The sequence below is a fragment of the Elephas maximus genome, chromosome 1, assembly GCF_024166365.1.
Source record: "Elephas maximus indicus isolate mEleMax1 chromosome 1, mEleMax1 primary haplotype, whole genome shotgun sequence".
NCBI lineage: Eukaryota > Metazoa > Chordata > Mammalia > Proboscidea > Elephantidae > Elephas > Elephas maximus.
In genome coordinates, this window is record NC_064819.1 from 167,199,882 (window position 1) to 167,222,558 (window position 22,677).

The window sequence follows — 22,677 nt, forward strand, 5'->3', positions numbered from 1 at the left end:
TATTTCAGATCAGCTATTCTGTGATAATTTTGTGTATGGTTAATATCTCTCAGTATTAGTAGAGACATTGTATTTTTCCTTAGAATGCATATTTAATGATATTATATATACTGATAATGACCTGGTGTTTCATAACTTGTCATTTTATTACTTTATTTGTGTTTCAAACACATTTATTGAGTATTTCTCTGTTACTATCTGTACTACATGTGAAAATACAATAGTGATCAACAAGAATCATGAGAATTTCAGAAATTAACCTAATAGCTATTAATCAGAATGTATAATTAAAAATTTCAAGAGAACTAGTATGAGACTGTAATTAGTCTAGAAAGGCAGAGGGAGCATGTCAGATCAGTCTGCCCTATTATAAGGAATTCAGCAGAAGCCCCATTAACATTTTCCGATTATTATCATAGGGCACGATTGAATAACATGGCCACCCCTATGAAAGGGAGAATAAGAAATATTCTTTGCTATAACGAGGAAGAAGCCCTGGTGGTGCAATGGTTAAAGCATTTGTCTGCTAACCAGAAGGTCGGCAGTTCAAAGCCACCAACTGCTTTTTGGAAACCCTCTGGGGCAGCTCTACTCTGTCCTATAAGGTCACTATGAATCGGAATCTACTTGATAACTTTTTTTTTTCTCTTTTGTTAGAAGGAAGTAAGGGTAGACACATAGGTATTACTGTAGGCCTTGTCGATTGTGTTATTATTATTATTTTAAATCATAGGAGTAGTAGAGACCTTTGAAAGTAAGTTCATAAAGTATAGGGCAGCATGATCAAGTTTGAATGTTGGAAAGATCATGCTGGCTCCAGTGCAGAGAACAGAGTGATAGGGGGCTGGGGAGGATGCAAGGAATGACGTTAGGAGAGTGTCTTAAAAAGGCAGGAGCGGTCAAGGGCATTGCAAGCTGGAGACAGGTCAGATAACCTCAGGACAAAAATGAATCTATTTAAATTTAAAGATCTGGAGGTCATTGGCATGTTTAATGAGATTTATTTCAATGAAGGGGTGGGATTAGAAGATAGATTGGAGTAAATATAGGACTAAATAAAAAAAAATAAGGAAATGGAGTGGTGAAGACAACTCTTTGACAAATTCTATTGTAAAGCGGAAGAGAAAGAAAGGTATGATAACTATAGGGAATGTGATTTTAGCAGTGGTAGTCTAAAAGTCTTGAACATGCTTAGATGTTGTCAGTTAAAAGGAAATGTTAACATAAAACTAGCTGTATAAGATTCTTGAAAAGGATGCAAGCATGTGCTGGGATTCAAACCACAAATTGAAGAATTCGCTGTGGGCTGAGGGTTTATAGGACAGAAAGAAAAGAGAAAAGATTATGATGTATGAACAATTGGTGTTTGATTTCATTATCTTTCGAAAGGTTGGCAGTTTGAACCCACTTGGTGGGAGGAAGATGTGGCAGTCTGCTTCCATAAAGATTACAGCATTGGAAACCCTATGGGGCAGTTCTCCTCTTGTTCTCTAGGGTCGCTATAAGTTGAATTCAGCTCCATGGCAGTGGGTTAGGTTTGGGTTTATAAGGCAAAGGCAAGATCATCTGCCAAGACCAAATGAGTCCACAGAAGTTTTGAATTTCTTTAAGGGGGAGAAAGTTGAAATAAACATTGAGAAAATCAGTTGAGAGAAGTATTAGGTTTTCTGGACAGTGTTAAGTATCTTCTGAAACATCACACATTTTCGTATGACCCTTTCCAGCAATAACGTGCTGCTTTGGTGCAGACTCAGAGGTCATGGATAGTTTCTCTCATTCAGGGTTGTGGCTGGGTTAGGTATTCCAAAGAAAAGAGAGAGGTGTTAGTGAGTTTAGGATATTTGCCACAGTAATACTGAAATGATAGATTATGGAAGCTTACCTGAATAAAGTGGAATATAAATAAAATAAAAGAAGCTAATGAATTCCAAGACTATTAAGTCTTTAATGTACATGAAGTACCAATGAGTTTGGAAAATGTAACCACTAAAGAGTTTACATGAGCAGTCTAGGAAAAAAGAGGTTCTAATCATATAGCAGGATAACTGAGTAATTGATTCGGAAACTAAAAGCAAGTTCAGTTGGTGAAAACACAGTGTTGTTTGTCCGTGGTTCTGGGTGGCTGAAGTACTCCTAAGAAAGTCATTTAAGGTGAGGTGCTACTAAGAGTCGTTGGAGATGATTGTCAGACAACTGAAAAGTTACTCAGGACTTTTGATGAAAGTGAAGCAGTGGTGTGCCGGAGCTGGCTCATACAGACTTAAATTGCAGGACTTAAATTCTCAGCAATTTTAAAATTTGGTGTCAGGCCTATAGCTTGAAATCAGATATAGTGGGGGTATTTACACCAGAAAAATCAACCAACAATATAAATCCAGGCCTTTTAACCTTTTCCAGAGAGCCAGTTGTTAAAGATTTGCTAGTTAATCATTGAGGGGAAGCAAACATCTGGGTACTACAATATTCTAAGAATGATAGAAATATCCAGGAAGTGAATGGAAGACCATAGGAAGCAAGAGCAGGTGAGAAGATTGTAGGGCATGAGTCTTAAAAGAACAGGGTTTTGTACCATTATTTGTTTTCATGAGGGGATAGGACAGTATTAATTTAGAAATGGCAAAGAATCAAAGAGAACACTAGGCCTTTCTCATTCTTGAGATTTGTGGAGTGTAAAATGCATTCTAGAATTTTTCATTAATTCATTAAATATGCATTTTAACATTGAAATAGAGCTTGAAATTATTTATGTAGACCAACAAAGTGGCTATCTTTATGCTTTGCTTTAAAGCTAGGCCAGTGATGTTTGGTTTTTACTTATTGAATTAAGTCATAAACAGATTCCAAGAGGAAGACATAAATGTGCCTAGTTATTCTTCCAGAAATATTCATAGATATATAGTCTGTCTTCATTGAAACATATTTATAAAGTTTAACCCATTTACTTTGCAAATGAGTAAATTGAATTCTAGAGAGATGAAATTGGTCTTCAAAGATCACTTAATTTGGCAATGCCAGAGCTGAAACTGATATCCTTGTTTTCTAAACTGCAGCACAATAGAAGTAACTCTATTGTATACATTCATTTATTCATTTTTTTTCATCTATTCAATGAATGTCTATTAATGCCTATGATATACCAGGCATAGTTCTTGGTATAGGAGCTGTAACAATGAACAAAGCAAGAGGAAAATCTCTGCCTTGAGGAGGTTTATCTTCTAGTGGATGGAAACAAAAACAGATAAATAAATAAATAAACAATAGGACATTTATATTACATAGTCATTAAGTGTTATGGGTAAAAATAACACCAGAGAAGGATAAGACTGATCGGATGGTAGATGATAGGCTGAGAGATTATAATAGGATAAAATATTTTGATGAGGTTTGCATCACTTCACAATAAACTTTAGAAACTTAGAAAAGATGTGTTCTTAGAGTGAAGAAGGTGATTGGTTTAAGATTATCAAATGTAGAGGCTTTTTTTTCTAGCCACTCCTTAGTCATACTTTAGAGCTTTAATTACAGAGAGCAGTGAGAGACCCAGCAAAACTGTGACTGACTTGAATCTTAAAGGAATGGGAATTACTTCTTCCAACTTTCCGCTATGCCTTATCTCAACAATTTAGGTTACACCCCATTTGTCCTTTATCATAAACCAAAACTCCAAACCTGTTGCCATCAAGTCAATTCTGACTCAAAGCAATGCCATATACAAAGTGAAACTTCCCCATAGGGTTCTCGAGGAGCAGCTGCTGGATTTGAACTGCTGACCTTTCAGTTAGTAGCTGAGCTCTTAGCCACTGTGTCACAATTTATCAAACCATTCTATAATTCTTGTTTTACTTGCTACATGTCTTGTATATGTTATGACACTGTGAACTTTGCAAGGGTAGGGACCCGGCTTTGATTTTTGATAATCTCTGCATGCACAGTGCCTGACATTGTCCTTTATTCCAAGCTACTGCTCAATTAATATTAGAATGAAAGAACAAGTGAATGAATGCGTAAACAAGTGGATTATTGAAGAGAATGAGCTGAGATTTAAAATAAAACCATTGTACCTTAGGTTCTTCACCTGGGAAGGCTTGGAGCTCTAGGAGATTTTGGTTAATGATTCCCCCTTAGCCAAGGCTCAGGATACTTTTGCCAGCCTTGCACATTAGCATGATTGGCTCAGGTTGTTGGAGGGGGGAAGGTAGGAAGTTTCCATATTCCTAAATGTTATAAACTGTTTTAAAGGCAAAAATTTATATATAGGAATATGGTGGGTATATGCTACAGTGATAACATACTATGTTTATTGATTACATAAAACTAGCAATAAGAAGAAACCCTGATATTCTTAAAGAGCTTTATGATTTGCCAAAGTGACTTTACTTGCATTTTCTCATTTACTTCTCATAATATTACTGTGAAATTGATAAGAGAATTTCTATTAAATACGGCTGAGAAATTGTGGCTTATTCAAGGCTCCACATTTGACCTAGTAGAGTCAAGTTTGCTAATTTTCTTTCAATTTGGCCAAATGACAGTAAAAAGCATTGCTGATGTCTATTATTTATAAGAAAAGAAAACATTTGGCTGGCCAAGGTCAAGATGTCTCATTTAAAGAATAAAATGCAATGACCATAAGACACATTCTTAGGGATTCTGGATGGTGCAGAATGAACTATCAAACAGTGGTTCAACTACCAAAAAGGGTAACTGCCTTTAACTGCACCAAATGGTTCTAAACTTGCTGCCCATCGTATTACGCTCAGTCATTCTGTCCTCTCCTTTTCCTCTATTAATTCACAGTAACACTGAGATGGGCAATCCTCTGTTTCTTTCATTGTCCTTGCCTTCAAATAATCTGTTTTAAGAGATTGCAAATGCTTTGAGATCAAACTGCCAGAATTATTCCAAGGACTGACAGATTTGCTAACAACTAAATGCTTTTCATATCACTGCACTAGACTCAGATCCGCCTTTGATATGAACCACATATGGCTTCAGTCCTGTTTTCCTGAATTAACTCTAATTTCCTAGTGACCAAGGTCAGATGAGTCCGGATAGGGCTCAGCTGTTCTTACCTAGCACATATGTTCCAGAGTTGCTGGTAATTTACTTACTGTAATAAAAAATTAAAAGGCAGATCTCAGCCAAATTCTCCTTTAGCAAAGGAGACCTTGGTATGCACTTCTCTCAAAGCACATATTAGGGACTATTACATGTGATTTTTTCATAAGAAAATAAATAAATATTACTACAGCACTTATGATCACTTTGGGAAAAAAATTGCTCATACAGAATTTATTGAAAAGAAATAGTTTGAGTACATGCTAAGTATTACTAAATTTATGTTGTTGTTAGGTGCCATAGAGTTAGTTCCAACTCATAGTGACCCAGGTACAACAGAATGAAACGCTACTCCATCCTGTGCCATCCTCACGATTGTTGCTATGGTTGAGTCCATTGTTGTAGCCACTGTGTCAATCCATCTCTCTGAGAGTCTTTCTCTTTTTCACTGACCCTCTATTATTATTAGTAATTGTCAAAAATGGTCAGAGGTTACTGCCTCTTTTAAATAATTTACTGTATTTGATCTGTATACCAAAGTTCAATTAATTGGGTCAGACACAGTTTAAGAGATAAAATACTTATACAGATCTGGTTTTTCAACTAGGAGAAATGTAATTTATTCTTAATATAAATAAGGTCTTCCATAAGTTTATTTTATGATGTTTTGGGTCTTGTACCATTAAAAAAAATCTGAGTTGCAATGAAAAGATCTAATATTATGTATAATAAATCAATTACAAAATAACACTCGATTTTCTTTGTACTGTTGGTGTTTTGAGGTTATTGTATTTAAAATCAGAATGATATTAAAGGTTTTCCATCTCCTTCATGGAAATAAACTTTCCTCTAAGGCATATTTAAAAAGTTAATTCTCAACTCCTGCTTCGAGAGGTCACACAAATATTGATGATGTTATTTTCTTATCACTTTTAGGCAGTGTGACAGATTTAAAAAAGCAGACTTCATGAGCACAAGATGGTTTCTAAATTCTAATTTGTTTTTGACAGCAAATAAAATGAACAGAGGTAAAAAATCATTTGTGTATCTAAAGCAATTTAGGGCAAAGATATTATTTAAAAGGAAGATGGCATTGTAAAATATGTTGCTTCCAAATAAGAGAAAAGACCTATACAAATGGTACAAGAGTAACCTTATCTTAATCAGCTTTTCATAATATTTTAGAAGGAAAAGAAGCAAAATAGAACAGCATCCTTACACTAATTACCTTACCAACTCTAAAAATCTCTCTCAAAATTTCTCAGGAAAAATGTTTCCTAAAAATGAGTTATATAAGGTTTAAAAGAGTCAAATAATTTTCAGGTTGCAAACTTTATTTAGAGTTCTATCCGAACTCTAAAACTAATACATCTAAGTTTTAAGTCATCATCTATCTATTTTAAATATGTACACTGCTCTTGTTAAAACACAAGATCATTTGGCAGCTGTGAATTTTAAAAAGTGCTGTATTTCTTATTCTTTGTAAGTATATTTTTGTAAGACTCTTATCATTTTGTTGATGTTTCATAGGCCATGAAAACTGCTATTATAAAGAAGTCAGTGTCTTATGGACTGGTTTTGTTGGTTTTGTGCTGATATAGCAAAAACTAAATCAGCTTATAAGCCTGAGAGTTTTGATAAAATAAACACTGCTGAACACTAGCACCCCAAATCCATCCAGCGTAACGTAAAGAAAAAAGTGTTCTGAATGTGGGGTGTGATTAAGGAAGTGAGGACTTGAATGGAAAGAAATCGATCCTAATATCCAGAGTGGCAGATAGGATAAGATGAACAAAAATATAAAATTACTTTCTTTAGAAAATTTTAAATATGCTTTTTCTCTGTAGAACTTTGATTTTCGTATATATTTCAAATATCTCTACAACATTTTAATTTATTTGCTTGACTTTGTCTAAATCACTATGTACAGCTATAAGAATAATACTTAGAAATGCTTCTCATTTTTGCCAATGAAGTTATTATTACGTAATTAAAATTATTTTATAAAATCATAATGCAGTCATTTTTCTCTTTATAAATCTACCTTCCCTGGTAATTTTTTTTAAGTTTTGTAGCCTTAGTTTTCTCATTTGTAAAGAAGTAGGCCAAAATATTCTTTATGCTTTTTTTTAATTCTCTTAATTCAATATTTCCTTTACTTGGTTACACTTGATTTGAGCACCATCTCTATTATGCTCTAATTTGCCATTACCTTAATTTTTCCTAACATAAAATTATTTTATAGTATGCTTAGCCTACTATCTGTTTTTCATTCTTTTTTATTTATTTATTGTGCTTTAAGTGAAATTTTACAAAGCAAGTCAGTCTCTCATACAAAAAGTTATACACGCCTTGCTATGTACTCCTAGCTGCTCTCCCACTAATGAGACAGCACTTTTCTCCTCTCTACCCTGTATTCCCCCTGTCCATTCAACCAGCTCCTCTGCCTTCCCATCTCGCCTCCAGACAGGGGCCGCCCTCATATGTCTACTTGAGCCAAGAAGCTCACTCCTCACCAGTATCATTTTCTATCTCACAGTCCAGTCCAATCCCTGTCTGAAGAGCTAGCTTCGGGAATGGTTCCAGTCTTGGCCTAACAAAGGGCCCAGGGACCATGACCTCCAGGGTCCCTCTGGTCTCAGTCAAACCACTAAGTCTAGTCTTTTTACAAGAATTTGAGATCTGCATCCTACCGTTCTCCTGCTCCATCAAGGATTCTCTGTTATGTTCCCTGTCAGGGCAGTCATTGGTGGTACCTGGGCACCATCTAGTTCTTCTGTTCTCAGGGTGTTGTGATCTCTGACTTATATGGCCCTCTCTGTCTCTTGGGCTCATCTTTACCATATGTCTTAGGTGTTCTTCATTCTCCTTTGCTCCACATGGGTTGAGACCAATTGATGCATCTTAGATGGCCACTTGCTAGTGTTTAAGACCCCAGACGCCTCTCACCAAAGTGGGATGCAGAATGTTTTCTTAATACATTTTGTATGCCAATTGACTTAGATGTCCACTGAAACCATGGTCCCCAAACCACCATCCCTGTTACTCTAACCCTTTAAACGTTAGGTTGCAGTCAGGAAACTTCTTTGCTTTTGGTTTAGGCCAGTTGTGCTGACCTCTCTTGTATTGTGTGCTGTCCTTCCCCTTACCCAAAATAGTTCTTGTCTACTTTTGATATCTCTTTTAAGTAATACAGTTGGTAAAATCTTTTCTAATCAATTAGCAGTAACAATACACCGAGCAAAATTGTGTATTGATGCCTGAGTCTTTCCTGGTGTTCTGTTTTGATTTTAACTTCTCTGTGTCACTGTAACTTGAGGACCTCTAAGGACTGTGAACATTTTGGCTCAGCAGCTTTGTCCCTGTGCTGGGGATTTTATCAGGCCCCCTAGCGATGATCAGAAGGTTGTTCTTGGAATGAAACCAATCATATCATAATCACAGGTGATTAAACGAACAAACAAGTGGTTCGTTCCACGTGATCATAGACTTCCACCTACAAGCTTCAGTTCTAGTCCAGCTTGATATAAGATTTCCTCTTAGCCAGTTTACATACAACTTGCAAGCTGAAATACAAATATTTTATTTTTAATTTCATTTTTGACTACCTCTCACTGACCTTCAAAGAATTTTTATTCCTAATGTTTAACGTGTACAACTTTCACCTATTTATTTTACCCTTAGATTTCCTATACTGTATTTTACTTTGAGAATGTTCGACTTTCTACTTTATTAAAAGTAAACCTAGTCGAGGCTCCCTGTATCCTCCTTATATGATGGGTCTTAGAATGTAAGGATAACTCCACATGTGTTTCATATAAATGTGTTTGAAAGCAAAGGTCAAGCCAATTGCAGTGTTTAATCCTCATTTATTCCATTTGAGACCCACCTTATTAGGAACTTTGCATTACTGACTATCTTTTCTTTCTCTAGTAATTTAAACATCTCTTTTCTACTGAATTCTCCGCATTGCTATTTAAACATGCTCAAATCTCTTCAATCTTTGAAAGTCTTAAACCAAAACCAAACTCATTGCCCTGACAGTTCATTCCAACTCATAGTGATCCTACCCAAAATATCCTTCTGACTACTGTCCTGTATCTCCTCTTCTTTAGAGCCCTACTTTCTGGTTTTTTTTTTTTTTTTTTTTTTTTTTGCAGTTAATGGCTCTATTTTACTTTCCCCTAATCCTCCCCTAGTTTACTCCCATATGATTTCTAAGTGCTCACTCCACTCAATTAGCTCTTGGTAAGTTAACCAACACTTTGTTCCAAAATCCAAGGGAAATTATTCAGTCTCCTGTATGCAGTATCAGTGAGTAAGAATGCATAAAAAATATGTTAAAATAAAAGCAAAGAGATTTATTGAAGGTTCAAAGCAGGTTGAACTTGGAACATGTCTGATCTCACAAAATGAAACCAAATGTGCCAAAATGGTGGAGTTAACAGAGGCATATTTATGAGGTAAAATCAAGAACCAAAGGTAAAACATTCTGATTGGAAGTTGCAAGATCAGGGAAGCAGGAGGTGGGACAACTTGAAGCAGGGACTTGCAGTGATTGGTTGGAAACATGAACATGGGCTGTTTGGGTTGGTTAGCTTAAATACATGACAAAGAGGGGCTTTATAGGGTAGTCACAAGGTGATTATCTTAAAATATTTTCTGAGGGCCGCTGAGGGAATTTCTGATAAGAGTCTTATGTCAAGACTCAGTCTTCTCTGTTAGCCACTAAAACCCCCAAAGCTTAATCATAGGGTTTATTTTCTCTTCCTCTGTATTCTTTTTCTCATCCATCCAGTACTTTGTCATCTGTATTCGAGATGACTCCAAAATTTGTATTTGGCCTTGATCTCTCTACTGTTACATATCTAACTTCACTTGACAACTCCATTTGGATGTTCCTCATGTACCTTGTTATGGATTGAATTGGATCCCTCCAAAATTATGTATTGTACCTGTAGATGTAAAGCTATTTGGGAATAGGGATTTCTTTGTTATGTTAATAAGAACATGCACTCATGCATCACTTAACATCCATGACACATTCTGTGAAATAGGACCTTATATGATTTGGACGTTGTGCGAACTCCATATTATGTACAGACAGTCCCTGGATTATGAATAAATTCCTTTTCTAAGTCTATCTTTAAGTCAAATTTGTATGTAAATTGGAGCAGTTAGGTATGGTTCATATCTAATGTCAGTCAAATGTTTGCCTTAGTATATAGTATATAGTGTACCTTTCTATGCATAAAAAACATTAAAGAAACATTTTCACATATATTAAAACATCTTTCACGTAACAATAAAGTAATAATATTTTGATGCACATTGAAAAATAGTGCCCATCTGTTATTATGAACCATTGTATGTACTTCAAATTGTTAATATAATAGTCTTTATGGGGATTGGTTCATAATTATGGTTTGTATGTAAGTCGGACATTCATAGCCCAGGGACTTTTGTACTTAGCAAAGCTTCACGGGATACTGTAGTGTACCTGTATTGACTCAATAGCCACTGAGAAGCTGTTGCATTCAATACATCTGGTTACGTGTACTACATCCCATTCTCCAATCAGGATTTCTGAACTCTGTTAGAGTCTCATGGGACTGCAGATTATATATACAATCAGACATTGTCCAAAACGAAGTTATGCGGCACATGAGTGTATTAATATGGGGTGTATCTTAAGCCAATCACTTTTGAGATATAAAGGAGTAAATCGGACACAAAACAAAGCAAGCACAAATGGAAGACAAGATACATGCCATGTGAAGGTCTCCAAGGAACCGAGGATCAGAAGCTGAAGAGACAAGAACCTTCCCCCAGAGTCTAAAGAGAAAGAAAGCTTTCCCCTAGAGCCAGCACCCTGAATTCGGATTTCTGGCCTGCTAAACTGTGAGAGAAAATCCTGATGGCATAGTGGTTAAGAGCTATGGCTGCTAACCAAAAGGTTGGCAGTTCAAATCCACCAGGTGCTTCTTGGAAACCCTATGAGGTAGTTCTAATCTGTCCTACAGGGTTGCTGTTAGTCAGAATTGACTCGACGGTGACGGGTTTGGGTTTTTTCTTGGTTTTTAAACTGTGAGAAAATAAATTTCTGTTTGTAAAAACCAATTGAGTTCAACCTGCTATGCTTTTCACTGCTCTTATGATTAAGACAAATATCCATTATGCCCTTGCATGTTAACTATTTGCAATACCTGGAACCTGGTCAGTATCTAGAGTTGTGCCTAGCATATCATAGTAATTAAATAAGCACATGTTAATTAAAAGAGCGACTTGGCCCCTATCTATTTCTCTATCCTTTTCTAGCATCACTTTTTCTCACTCTCTGTGTCTCAGCCAAGAGATTACTTTCTTTAATTATCCCAATCCGTCATGTTAATGTACTAAGTATCATCTCTTAACTCCTTTTCCTTTGCCTGGAAAGTTCTTGAACTCATTATGTTCTTGATTTAGACTCATTCTTTAGATATCAGCTTTCATTACTTTTTCAGGGCATTTTTTTTTTTTTTCCTTTCTTCTATTTCTTCAACTTTTTATTCTACTTTTCTGGTAGATCTCTTTAACTTTATCTCCCAACATGTCACTTTAGGTTTTCATCTTCGATGTCACATTTTTGATATTTTTGTTCTCTGAATATACGTTTAATAGAGTCCATTTTAAACACATTATTTGCATTTGTGCAATATCTTTTACCTTTTTGAGGACTTTTATGAGATTTTCCCTTTGTTTTGGTTTTATATTTCATGTTAGAGGTGCTCCTCAAATATCTGTTTATCAAAGGCTGTTTGTTCTCGTTTAATAGACTCTACAAGGCTCATTGCCAGCTCTGGATTCTTACTCAAGGCTGAGAAACTGTGAGTTTCTTGTAGGGTGATGTAGTAGGACATCATGTTAGAAAATTCATGACATGCATTTTTAGATAAAGTTGATGTGGTACAGTGATTAAGAATCTGAATTCTGTAGTTTATCTGCCAAAGTTTGAATCCTGGCTCTGCCTCCAACTATCTGTATTATTTTAGGCAAATTATTAACCTTTCTATATTTTGGTGTTCTCTTTTGTAAAATGTGGGCAAATGAGTTGGGTGGAATCAATTAAGTGCCTTGAATAAGAACATATATTGCATTACATTAATAGAGGTCTATAACTAGTGATCATTACTTCTGATTCAGATCTACATTATTCAGAATTTATCTATATATAACTTAAGCGTAGGTAGTTGATGATTTGAGTGGTCAAAATTATAGGGAAAAAAAGCATTCTGAACTTCATATTGAGCTGAAGAAGTTGTTTCAAAACCTTTTAAGCAGCATTGTCTGCTTTAAGTTTAAAGGTTTCAGTAAAACTTATGCAGAGCTTTTTCTCTTTAAATCTTTGATACACTATATTCCCTTCACTACTAAAAATAATGGAAGTGATGAAATTGCCAAGAGATGTGAAGGACTAGTCCTCTTTTTCATCTTTATGTAGAAGAAATTGGTAACTGTTGAATAGCTTCATAGGTCTGGATTGTCAGAAACTTTTCTCATGCATATGAACTACCTGGAGAAGATCAATATAGATCATACAAACATCATTAGCCTTTATGCTAAAGAGATTAAATGATAGAAAAGCTAGTGGTATATATTTCATCTAATATTTACAAGGTGCAGAATAATGAAAGTGAGACAATAGCCTCCCCTAAAATTCTAAAATGTTTTTTTTCTATTATTTTATGATCTTACATGCTGAGTTCCAGAGCAAATAAAGCAATTATTACAACAAAAGGGCGAAAAAAAGAGCATACAAAGGTAGTCATCATTTTTTATTACACCTTCCATAACTTTTCTGCACAGTGTTGTGTTTTACAGCCAGACTTGGGAGGTACAAATAAGTTGACAGTGCTAAAGTGAAAATTGTGGTTAAATAAGAATAGCAACAAAACAAGCAAACAAGCCACATAGAACAAGTGTTAGAGAGATCATCTCCATGTGCTCAGTGACTGGTGTGTGACTAGCAGATAATCAAAACCAAATCAAATCCATTGCCATTGAGTTGATTCTGACTCATAGCGACCCTATAGGACAGAGTAGAACTGCCCATATAGTTTCCAAGGAGTGCCTGATAAATTTGAACTGCCAACCTTTTGGTTAGCTAACTGTAGCACTTAACCACTATGCCACCAAGAATATGTCTTAAATTGGGTTTTTAAATTTATTATGAAAACCAGTTTGGTAATTTTCTATCTATATTTATGTTTGCAAGTATAAGAGTACTAGAAATACATCTTCTGAAGACAGGAAGGAAGCTGAGTGATGATGTACAAAAATCAGTCAATAGATTCCTCAAAATAAGCAATTAGCAAATTAGAGATAAGTAAATGACAATGAAAGATAAATTATTAGTTTCAAAATGAGTATAAATTTTGCTTTCTAGGAAATGCTCGGAGAAAAATTTGTAAAATCTTTATTTTGCCAATTAAAGGCTAGTATTTTAGATGACATTTAAAAGCTGAAATATACTACATTTCACATGATTTTAAAATTAAATACATATATTGGTAAAGGATGATTACTAATATTTCTTAAAATCTGTCAGTTTTCAGGAAACTTTTTTTTCTGTATTTTACCCTTTTTTTAATTTGAATGACAGAAGTTGGGGTCTTTTTATAGTGATCTAAGCAAAATGAATTTTTTCAGTTCAGTGAAAAAAATTATTAGATTATTACTATGGAGAAGTTATTTTCGTAAAAAATACATACTCAATTTAAAAAATACATAAAGTAAAACAATTTCAAAAGGAAACAGTTTTTTTTTAATGTGCAGTTTTTTAAATTGCTGCAGAGTTATGCAAATATCTTAAAATTATTAAATACACCCTTTTAGATATTTGAGGCTGTACATCTTTAAATAATACCTTGGATTTGTCTACTTAGTAGGGACACTAGATATATAAATAAAAATGTAGTATACCCAGTTAAATTTGAACTTCAAGCAAGTAGTAAATAATTTTAAAATATAAATGGGTCCTAAATATTGCATTGATTTTATTTGGCAACCCTACTGGTTACACTATTTATTATTTCTAACATGTTATTTTGGAGAGATGTTCCCTTTCACTCTTCTTATATAGTCTTATATCTTAATTACGTTCTATGCTTAAAGTCCATAACATGAATTTGTTTTCTTATACATAAATCAAGAACCTATCTGTCCAAATCTTTGTACAGTTCACTTTTTCTTCCACTGATGGCTTTTGCATTCTCTTTAGACATAGGTAAAATATACTTCTTCATTCTCCCATAAGTGATCAAAGTGCTTTCTTCTCCTTTAAATTAGTGTTAAAAATACATATGCCTATCCAAGAAGATTATAATTTTTTTAATGAAATTGAATTAAAAATAAGAATTGAAGCAGCAAAATATTAACAATGGATGAACTAATGTGCTGTTATGTGATATAATTCACTTATTTTAAATTGTGTCATCTAAATAGTGTTTAAATGAGAAAGTACTAAAATTAAAAAAGAAAGACTAAATGATTTGTGCTATTCTGTTACATTCCATATCTCTTTGAGATAAAATGCTAGTCCTCAAGATTTATTTATAATAAATTCTTATTAATGCATGAAACACGCTATCATGAAGTGAAAATCAAGTTAAGTAAAGCTCTATCGAGTGTTCGCTTTCTTACAGCTGAAACGGAGCAGAGCATTTAGGCAATTTTACGGCTGATACAAGTTAAATTTTTGCGTGCTTTCTTAACCCTCTGCTTGGATTTGACCGCGGACCTCACACCCATCTTGTAATTAAAGTTGTTACTCTTTTAATTGTCAAATAATGAGTGTGTATTTTTTGTTACAGTATTTTTAGTGTAATATCATTTATGACAGGGATTATGTTTCTCATTATTCACATTATCACTAAATCAAAAACTGTGTCCAATTTTGCTTCTTTACATAAAACCCCAGTGAATCCAACGTATTAGAAGGAAGGTTGTTTATCGTTAAAATGAAGTAAACTTGTTCCAGTTATCATCATTATGTTACTGATTTGGATAGACAAATGAGCCTACAAATTTTCGCTATTAGTCTTAATTATCCTAATAAGTATTTCACCATAACCTTAAATATTCCTTTCTTTTCTCTGTTCTTTTTCTAATATTTGATTATTTTACTTAAAAAAAAATTGGCATGCCACCCTATTTGTACAAACTTACGATCCTGCCCATCGTATTATAGTTGCTTTCTCTCAAATGGTGAGACAAAGGTTTGCATTTCTGCCCTCTCTTAGCCCTAATACTATGCCTGTTTTATAAAGCACTCATGTGTCTTTCAGGTTTTTTTTTTCTCTCAGTAAATTATAATATTTTTCTTCCAATTGTATTATTGAAATAACTCCAAAATTTTTCTCAGTAATATAGTGCACTTGCCTTTTAGTAGAAGTAATGTTAATATCATATTTATGACCTTGAAATTGTAGATTTGAAAGCAGGCTTTAGCTGTAAAAAAGGGGTACATATTTTTCTGTGTGGTTGAAAATAGTTTTGACTTTTCATAACAGTGCTACCAATGTGATGAATATCACCCTTGTGTTTATAGCTTCAGTGCTATTTTTTGTATTTGTATAAGAACTAAAAATGAGTAAGAGTTCCACAGATGAGCTTTCAATAAGCAGATGCTAACCTTCAATATTTATGTTTTACCAGTGCCTTCTGAAGAAAACACATTTCTTTCCTTTAGCAATGAAATACTAGTAAAACCTTACTGAGAATTTTCAGTTGGATATAAAAATATTCAATTTTGTTGGCCCGGGAATCTTTAGTTAATTAGTAGTCCTGAATGATGGATTTACTGTTGCCCTGCATCAGGCACAAATCAGTACTGTGGTGACCAGATTGTGTCTCAGAGGAAATGGAGTCATCTTTATTTGTAACATCCTTACTTGCAACAAATTCCCCTTGTCCCTTCAACCTATACCTTTGTGTATCTTTGGGTTAATGTGACATCTGTCTTATGGTCAACCAAACTGGAGAAAAAGTAAATCTATTTCAGTCTTACAGTGTCAATCTGTGCCAGTATCTGTTTCCTCCAAACGTGATGTTATAGTAACATTGAAAGATAAAAGTATACACATGAAGTATTCATGTGAGATACAACCTCCTTGTTAATCTCGCTCTTTTTCGCTTTTATTTATTACCTTCTATTTTTTTTTTTTTATGATTTACTAGTTGTGCATTTTTGAACTTTAAGGAATTTTAGAAATATTTGTTAAATGAATCTGTGCTATCCTTGCCAATATGATGAGGAATTCCTATGAAATACTTTTTATACAGACTTTGATTTTTTTGTGTGTTTATATATCACTGTTATTAATAATACAATTTTTAGGTGGCATGAATAAGTTAAATATAGTCAATCTGTGTGTTGTAGGACCAAATGGAACCCAAGGGATATCTGTCTTATGACCAAAACACATTTTGTTTTTCTCCAGAAATCAAAAATCTCCACATATGACAAAATGTGGGCTTTTATGAGTAGCAGGAGGCAGTCAGTGCTCGTCAAAAATAATGAAGAAGGCATTCAGCGAGTCCTCACCTCTGATTATGCTTTCCTAATGGAGTCAACAACCATAGAGTTCGTCACTCAACGAAACTGTAACCTGACACAGATCGGCGGCCTTATAGACTCCAAAGGTTATGGTGTTGGCACTCCCATGGGTAGGTTATACATCAGCCATTTGTTCTTTGTTCATTGATCTCAATTGCTGTGAGAAGGGAAGAATACAGTGCTACCATATGCCTAAGAATTTTGTTTTACCACGTGCATCACAGTACATCACAGTACATTCTATTGGTGTATAAAAACTGAAACACTTTGGAAATCTGCCTCTAAGTGGACAAATGACAAAGAAAAAATTAATTTCCACCAAAATGATTTCATAGAATTTTTAGGCTTTCATCACCCTATAGTTTCATTTGGGAAGCATTGGAACAAACAAATGCATTTTTCAGTGTTATTTCTGAGAGGAATAATTAATAAAACTGATATCCCTACCAGCCTTTGCTGGTCTCCATTCCCTGGAGGAGGGCAGAGAGTTGTGTCTTTCTTTTGTTGTTATTGTTGTTGATGTTATTGTTTTGGTAAGCCCACACAACAACAGTGCCTATATTCCTTGGATCCTTAATTATTATTCATTGAAAAAATGAATTCTACATTTGAAAATATGATGATGTAGCAAGATTTATGTATGAAGAAAACAAATTACTTTTAGAACTTATAAAAGGATGGCATTTTATATTATTAAACGTGATAGATACATTATATGAGTTGTTCAGGGTAGAAAGACTTGAGCAGGATTTGGGAAGAATGTGTGAGGAATTTGGAGGACAGTACAGTATTTTTTCATTAGTAAGAGTTACATAATAGAACTCATAATTTCAGAATTTCAAAAATAAAAAATGTTTACTTTTGCCTAATATAAAAAGTTAAACTTAGGGGTTTTGTTTGCTTGCTTGCTTGTCTTGTAATTATATTGCACCAATGGACTGTCTCTATCATATTGCCTTGCTGTGAGGATATATTTGCTAAAAATAAATCAAAATAGTATGTTGTACAAATTTTAAAAACCAACTAGGATATTTCAGATGTGAAACTATGAGAAAAAAAAGATACCATTGAATCAGTTCTAAGAAAACTCTGTTATAGTTTACTGAAACCATAAAAAGATCAAAAATAATATTTATTATGTTTTTGGTGAACATTTACATAGCCGATTAGGTTCCCATTCAACACTTTCTACACGAATTGTTCAGTAACATTGGTTACATTCTTAACAATGTGTGAATATTCTTATTATTTCTGTTCTGATTGTTCTATGTTGATTAACTTAGTTTTCCTACCCCCTTATCTTTGTTTTAAATTGTTGACCGTTTGGTCTCATACAGGTGATTTTTGAAGGAGCACAGTACTCACAGGTGATACTCTTTACTTTGTGAGCCAATCTTTTGTTTAGCTAAAAGGTAACCTCTGGGGCTAGTTTCGGTTCGAGGTTTAAGGAGTATCTCTGGGCAATAGCCTCGGGGAGTCCTCTAGTCTCAACCAGTCCAGTGGGTCTGGAGTTTTTAAGAATTTGAGGTTCTGTTCCACATTTTTCTTCTATTCTACCAGGATCCGTATATTGTAGCTCTGATCAGAATGGTAAGTAGTGGTAGACTGGCACCACCTAGTTTTTCTGGTCTTGGGGTAGATGAGGCTGTGGTTCCTATAGATTATTAGTCCTATAAACCAGTTTCTTCTTTGAGTCTTTGGTTTCCTTCTTTATTTTTTGCTTCAGATGAGTAGAAACCAATATTTGCAAACTTTTCAGACCCCAGACACTACTTACCAGGCTAGGATGTAGAACATAAATTTTATGAGTTATGCCAATTGACCAAGTTCTCCCAAGAGATTATGGTCCTAAACCTTCAAACCGAGAAAACCAATCCCACGAGGTGTTTTGTTGTCTAAGAACTGTTTGTAACTGTTCATCTATGTGCTTTATTATATATGTGAATATATATGTATGCACACCCACATGCATATACATACACCTACATATACACACATATATACTTATTAACATATATACCTATACACATACATGGATACATACATAGATATATGTTTATCTATATATTTTTTGGTTGTTGCAAAATTGCCATTGCAATTACCAAAAGGTCCTTTTTTTGTGTATATAACTTAGCAACATCATTTACTTTGGTCAAGCTCTGCATACTTCACCCACATTCGGTGTTACTTTTCCCATCACCAAAAATACTAAATGACTTTCCCCCATCCCTGTAATCACCAGTGAATGTTGGTCTCTGTATATATACAGATTCTTGTCTTTTCATAAAAGTAAGATCATACAATATCTGTCCTTTTGTGACTGACTCATTTCACATCACACAATCCTCCAGATTCATCCACATTATAAGATGTTTCAAGGACTTAACATTCTTTATGGCTGCATAGTATTCCATTGTATGCAAGTACCACATTTTATTTATCCATTCATCTGTGATGGACACTTAGATTGTTTTCATCTTTTTGTTATTGTGAATAGTGCTGTAATGAACATAGACATGCATATGTCTGTTCGTGTCTATTCTATTAGATCTCTGGGATATATGCTAGAAGTGGGAATGTGAGATCATAAGGTGGTTCTATTTCTACTTTTGTGAGGAAGCACCATACAGTGTTCCACAGTGGTTGTGCCATTTTACAATCCCACCAGCAATGGATAAGGGTTCTAGTTTTTCTACCTCCTTGCTACATTTGTTGTTTTCTCTTTTTTTTTTTTTCACCGTTTGTTTTAAATTGCCATTTTAGCAGGGGTAAGATGATATCTCATTGTCATTGTAGTTTTGCTTTCTGTTTCTCTAATGGCTAATGATCACAAGCATCTTTTCATGTGTTTGTTGGCCACTAAGTGGCTTTGAAACTCAGTACAATTTTTTACCCCTCCATATTCTTGACACTGTTTTCTAAAAGGTGTTGATATACTTTATTAAGGAAAATGTAAAACAATTCAAAATATTAATAGATACGTTAACTTTATTTATTAATGTAATGTTTTTAAATTGAGGAAAATACAGGGCACAGAGCTTGAAATTTCTATTTCATTTTAAGTTTATCTCATAGATAAGATGAGAGAACAAAACCTATTTAAAACTATAAGCCTTAGGATGTAGTTTTATTCTCCCCTTTATCTGTTCTTTATCTTATCTGTTCAGCTGTTGGTTGATCAGATCAACTTTTGCCCTTCTGAAGAAAGCTGAGTTATTGTGGGAATATTCACTGATATTAGCAAGGTCACTTGCATAAGAAATTTATAGAAGTTGAATTAAATTATATATTTCTAGGTGTAGTAACTTCTTATTTTATGTCATTAGAGAAATATAATAATGTGGTAATAATGTGGTAGTTTTTTAAAATTAAGCAAAAACACATGATATGTTTCTTGCTTTCATAAAGAGCTTCCTGGAATTTTAATGTGAATTACTAGTATATATTAATAAAGAGAAAACCCTGGTGGCGTAGCAGTTAAGTGCTATGGCTACTAACCAAAGGGTCGACAGTTCGAATCCACCAGGCACTCCTTGGAAACTACGGGGCAGTTCTACTCTGTCCTATAGGGTCGCTATGAGTCGGAATCAACTTGATGGCACTGGGTTTGGTTTGGTTTTGGTTATTAATAAAGACTCAAAAGATCAGGATTGTAGTTGCACATGGTAAGTATCTCAGGCTAGCAAGCACATTCTTCTTTATTTTTATTGCCAATAATATTAAATTTAGATTTATTAAAACATATCATTACTGTTAAAATAACGTATTTTACTGCATTTAACATAAATGTTGTTTTAACCTTATTCTAAAGGAGATAAATTTGAACACAGCAATTTAAGTTCAAAGGAATGGTTATTCAAATCACTCACCTGCAGGTATTATACTTTTTGTTTCCCTTGTTCAGATAGCTTGTTGTCTTCTGTTTAGATTCATAATATTAAATTTTTAGCTTAGAAATGACATCTTATTTGTTCTTAATATAGCATAAAATTAAAATGGTTTTGAGAGTCTTAATTAACTCTGTCATATAACTTTATCAAAGCAGTATGATCTGGAAAGAGGTATTTCACACTTCATTCACTCACATACTTTACTTCAGAGAAAAAGGTTTCAGGCAGTAATTTATGATTTGCTATTTCATACCTCTGCTAGGAATATGGCTTCATGAATTATTTATATTTATTTAGTCATTAATAAACACAATGACATGGCACTCTAGTACTTCAATGAGATTCTGACTTCCCATAGACTATCAACCAGCATCCTAATCTGCATTTCTAAACTAGCTAACAAACATTTGCCTTTTATGTCATCTTTCCACAGCATATTGAAGATTTATAATATATTTACCTAGTTAGTTTAAAATTTTGCTCAATCATAAACTAAAAAAAGAAGAAGAAGGCATTTAGGTGTCAAAAATATACTTGAGGGTCTTGCTCTGTTCTCAGCAGGAGTTAATGAGACAAGCATATTCAAAGCAAAGCAATATGGGCTCAGGTTCTGGAAAATTTAGATCAGTTCCAGAAATCCCTAGGATTTTCAATTTATACCTGCAGGGGCTATAATTCGTAATGAAAATTTCATTTTTACTAATATTCTAAGTGTGATCAAAGAGAGGAGTATCATTTCTTTGTTTTTTTTCTTTGCACAGGTTTTCAGATGCTGTCATGGAGGCACATGGGGTTGGGTACAGAATATTAAAACAAAATACTATGAGTCTTTTGGAGAGGGAAATCAGAAACAAATTCAATAAATGATATTTTTCCTTTTTAAGAAATCCATGTATTCTTTACTTGTCATGTGTCCTCGTGTGTGATCCATCAAGGGCCCTCCTATCCCAATTCATCACTCTCAGTGTGATGATTACTGCCCAAACTGTGCTGTGAGATTGCTGAATGACTCAGCTGAATGACTCAGATATAAGCTATTTAATTAGGGAAGCTCTGTTTACACAAAAAACACCTTAGTGGAGCAATCAACAATGATGCGAAGGTAAATGCTAAAGAGGCATAAGCTGGTTTAATTAAGTTTGGGGTGACATTAACCTCTCTTATAGTTTTCCTGACTGCAGCAATGTTATTTTAATGTGGTATTTACCGTGTGGTAGATTGTTGAAGTTGTAGGTGTTCTTACCCATAGCAACTTAACTGAACTTCTTATTCATTCAGAAGAATGTTAAAGTAAAACAAAAACAAAACAAACAAACTAAAAATGCAACTCTTGGCAGAGTAAAAACTAAACCAGAAAATCAGCAGTTTTCATTAAGGAATATATAAAATGTGTGAGTTGTTGCAGTCTTCTCTCTTAATGCACCACAGGTGATAATCTATTTACTTGAACAGAGAGGATTTCTACTTTAATGGTGCTTTTGACTGCAGTGCCTCCCTCCTGACTGTCCGTGCTAAAAGCCTTCTTGGTTTCTCTCTTTCTAATGTTGAGCGCGCATTACACTTTGAGGACTAGGCAGACTCAGCAGTCCATGACCTCGTAGGAAAGCAGCAGTCCAGAAAAAATCCATTAGGGCCACTTGGTGTAATTTGCTTTGCTGTGTTCAATTTGGTAGAAATATTGTACATTGACTAAAGGGTCTGATGAAAATGATTGGTATTTTTAGCAGTGAGCTTGTGGCATACTTTTTCATTTGTTAGTTCCCTCACAATTTTAATAACATAGGTGATGTATGTGGCAGCTGAGAAGTAGATGGAGGGAATTTTGCTCATGTCTGTCCACATTGTTGATGATGCTAGATTTTATGTAATCTCAGTTGTTCTCATTTTACTTTTGGAATTAAATCAATAGTAAGTTTCAAACAGTCAGTGAATAATCATTTCTGTGAGGAAAACCCAAATTAGTCATATTTTAGTTATAGAATTACTGAAATATATGCTATACATGAAGACTGTAAAGAAGATATAAAGATGAAATGAAAATATGTATAATGTTATTTAATATTAATTTATAGATAATTTTACCACACAAAAAATTATATATATATATCATTTCTTTCATATTTCCTAATTTAG

General features: G+C 34.1%; 1 protein-coding gene across 2 annotated transcripts in view; it reads left to right on the forward strand.

Moving 5' to 3' along the window:
• GRIK2 (glutamate ionotropic receptor kainate type subunit 2) overlaps positions 1 to 22,677 on the forward strand; it is a 770,475-nt gene that overhangs the window by 715,706 nt on the left and 32,092 nt on the right. For both annotated transcript variants that reach the window (XM_049897980.1, XM_049897988.1), the window contains exon 14: positions 16,539 to 16,764. In XM_049897980.1, coding sequence (XP_049753937.1) covers positions 16,539 to 16,764 — 226 coding nt within the window. The remainder of the gene's footprint in view (positions 1 to 16,538; positions 16,765 to 22,677) is intronic.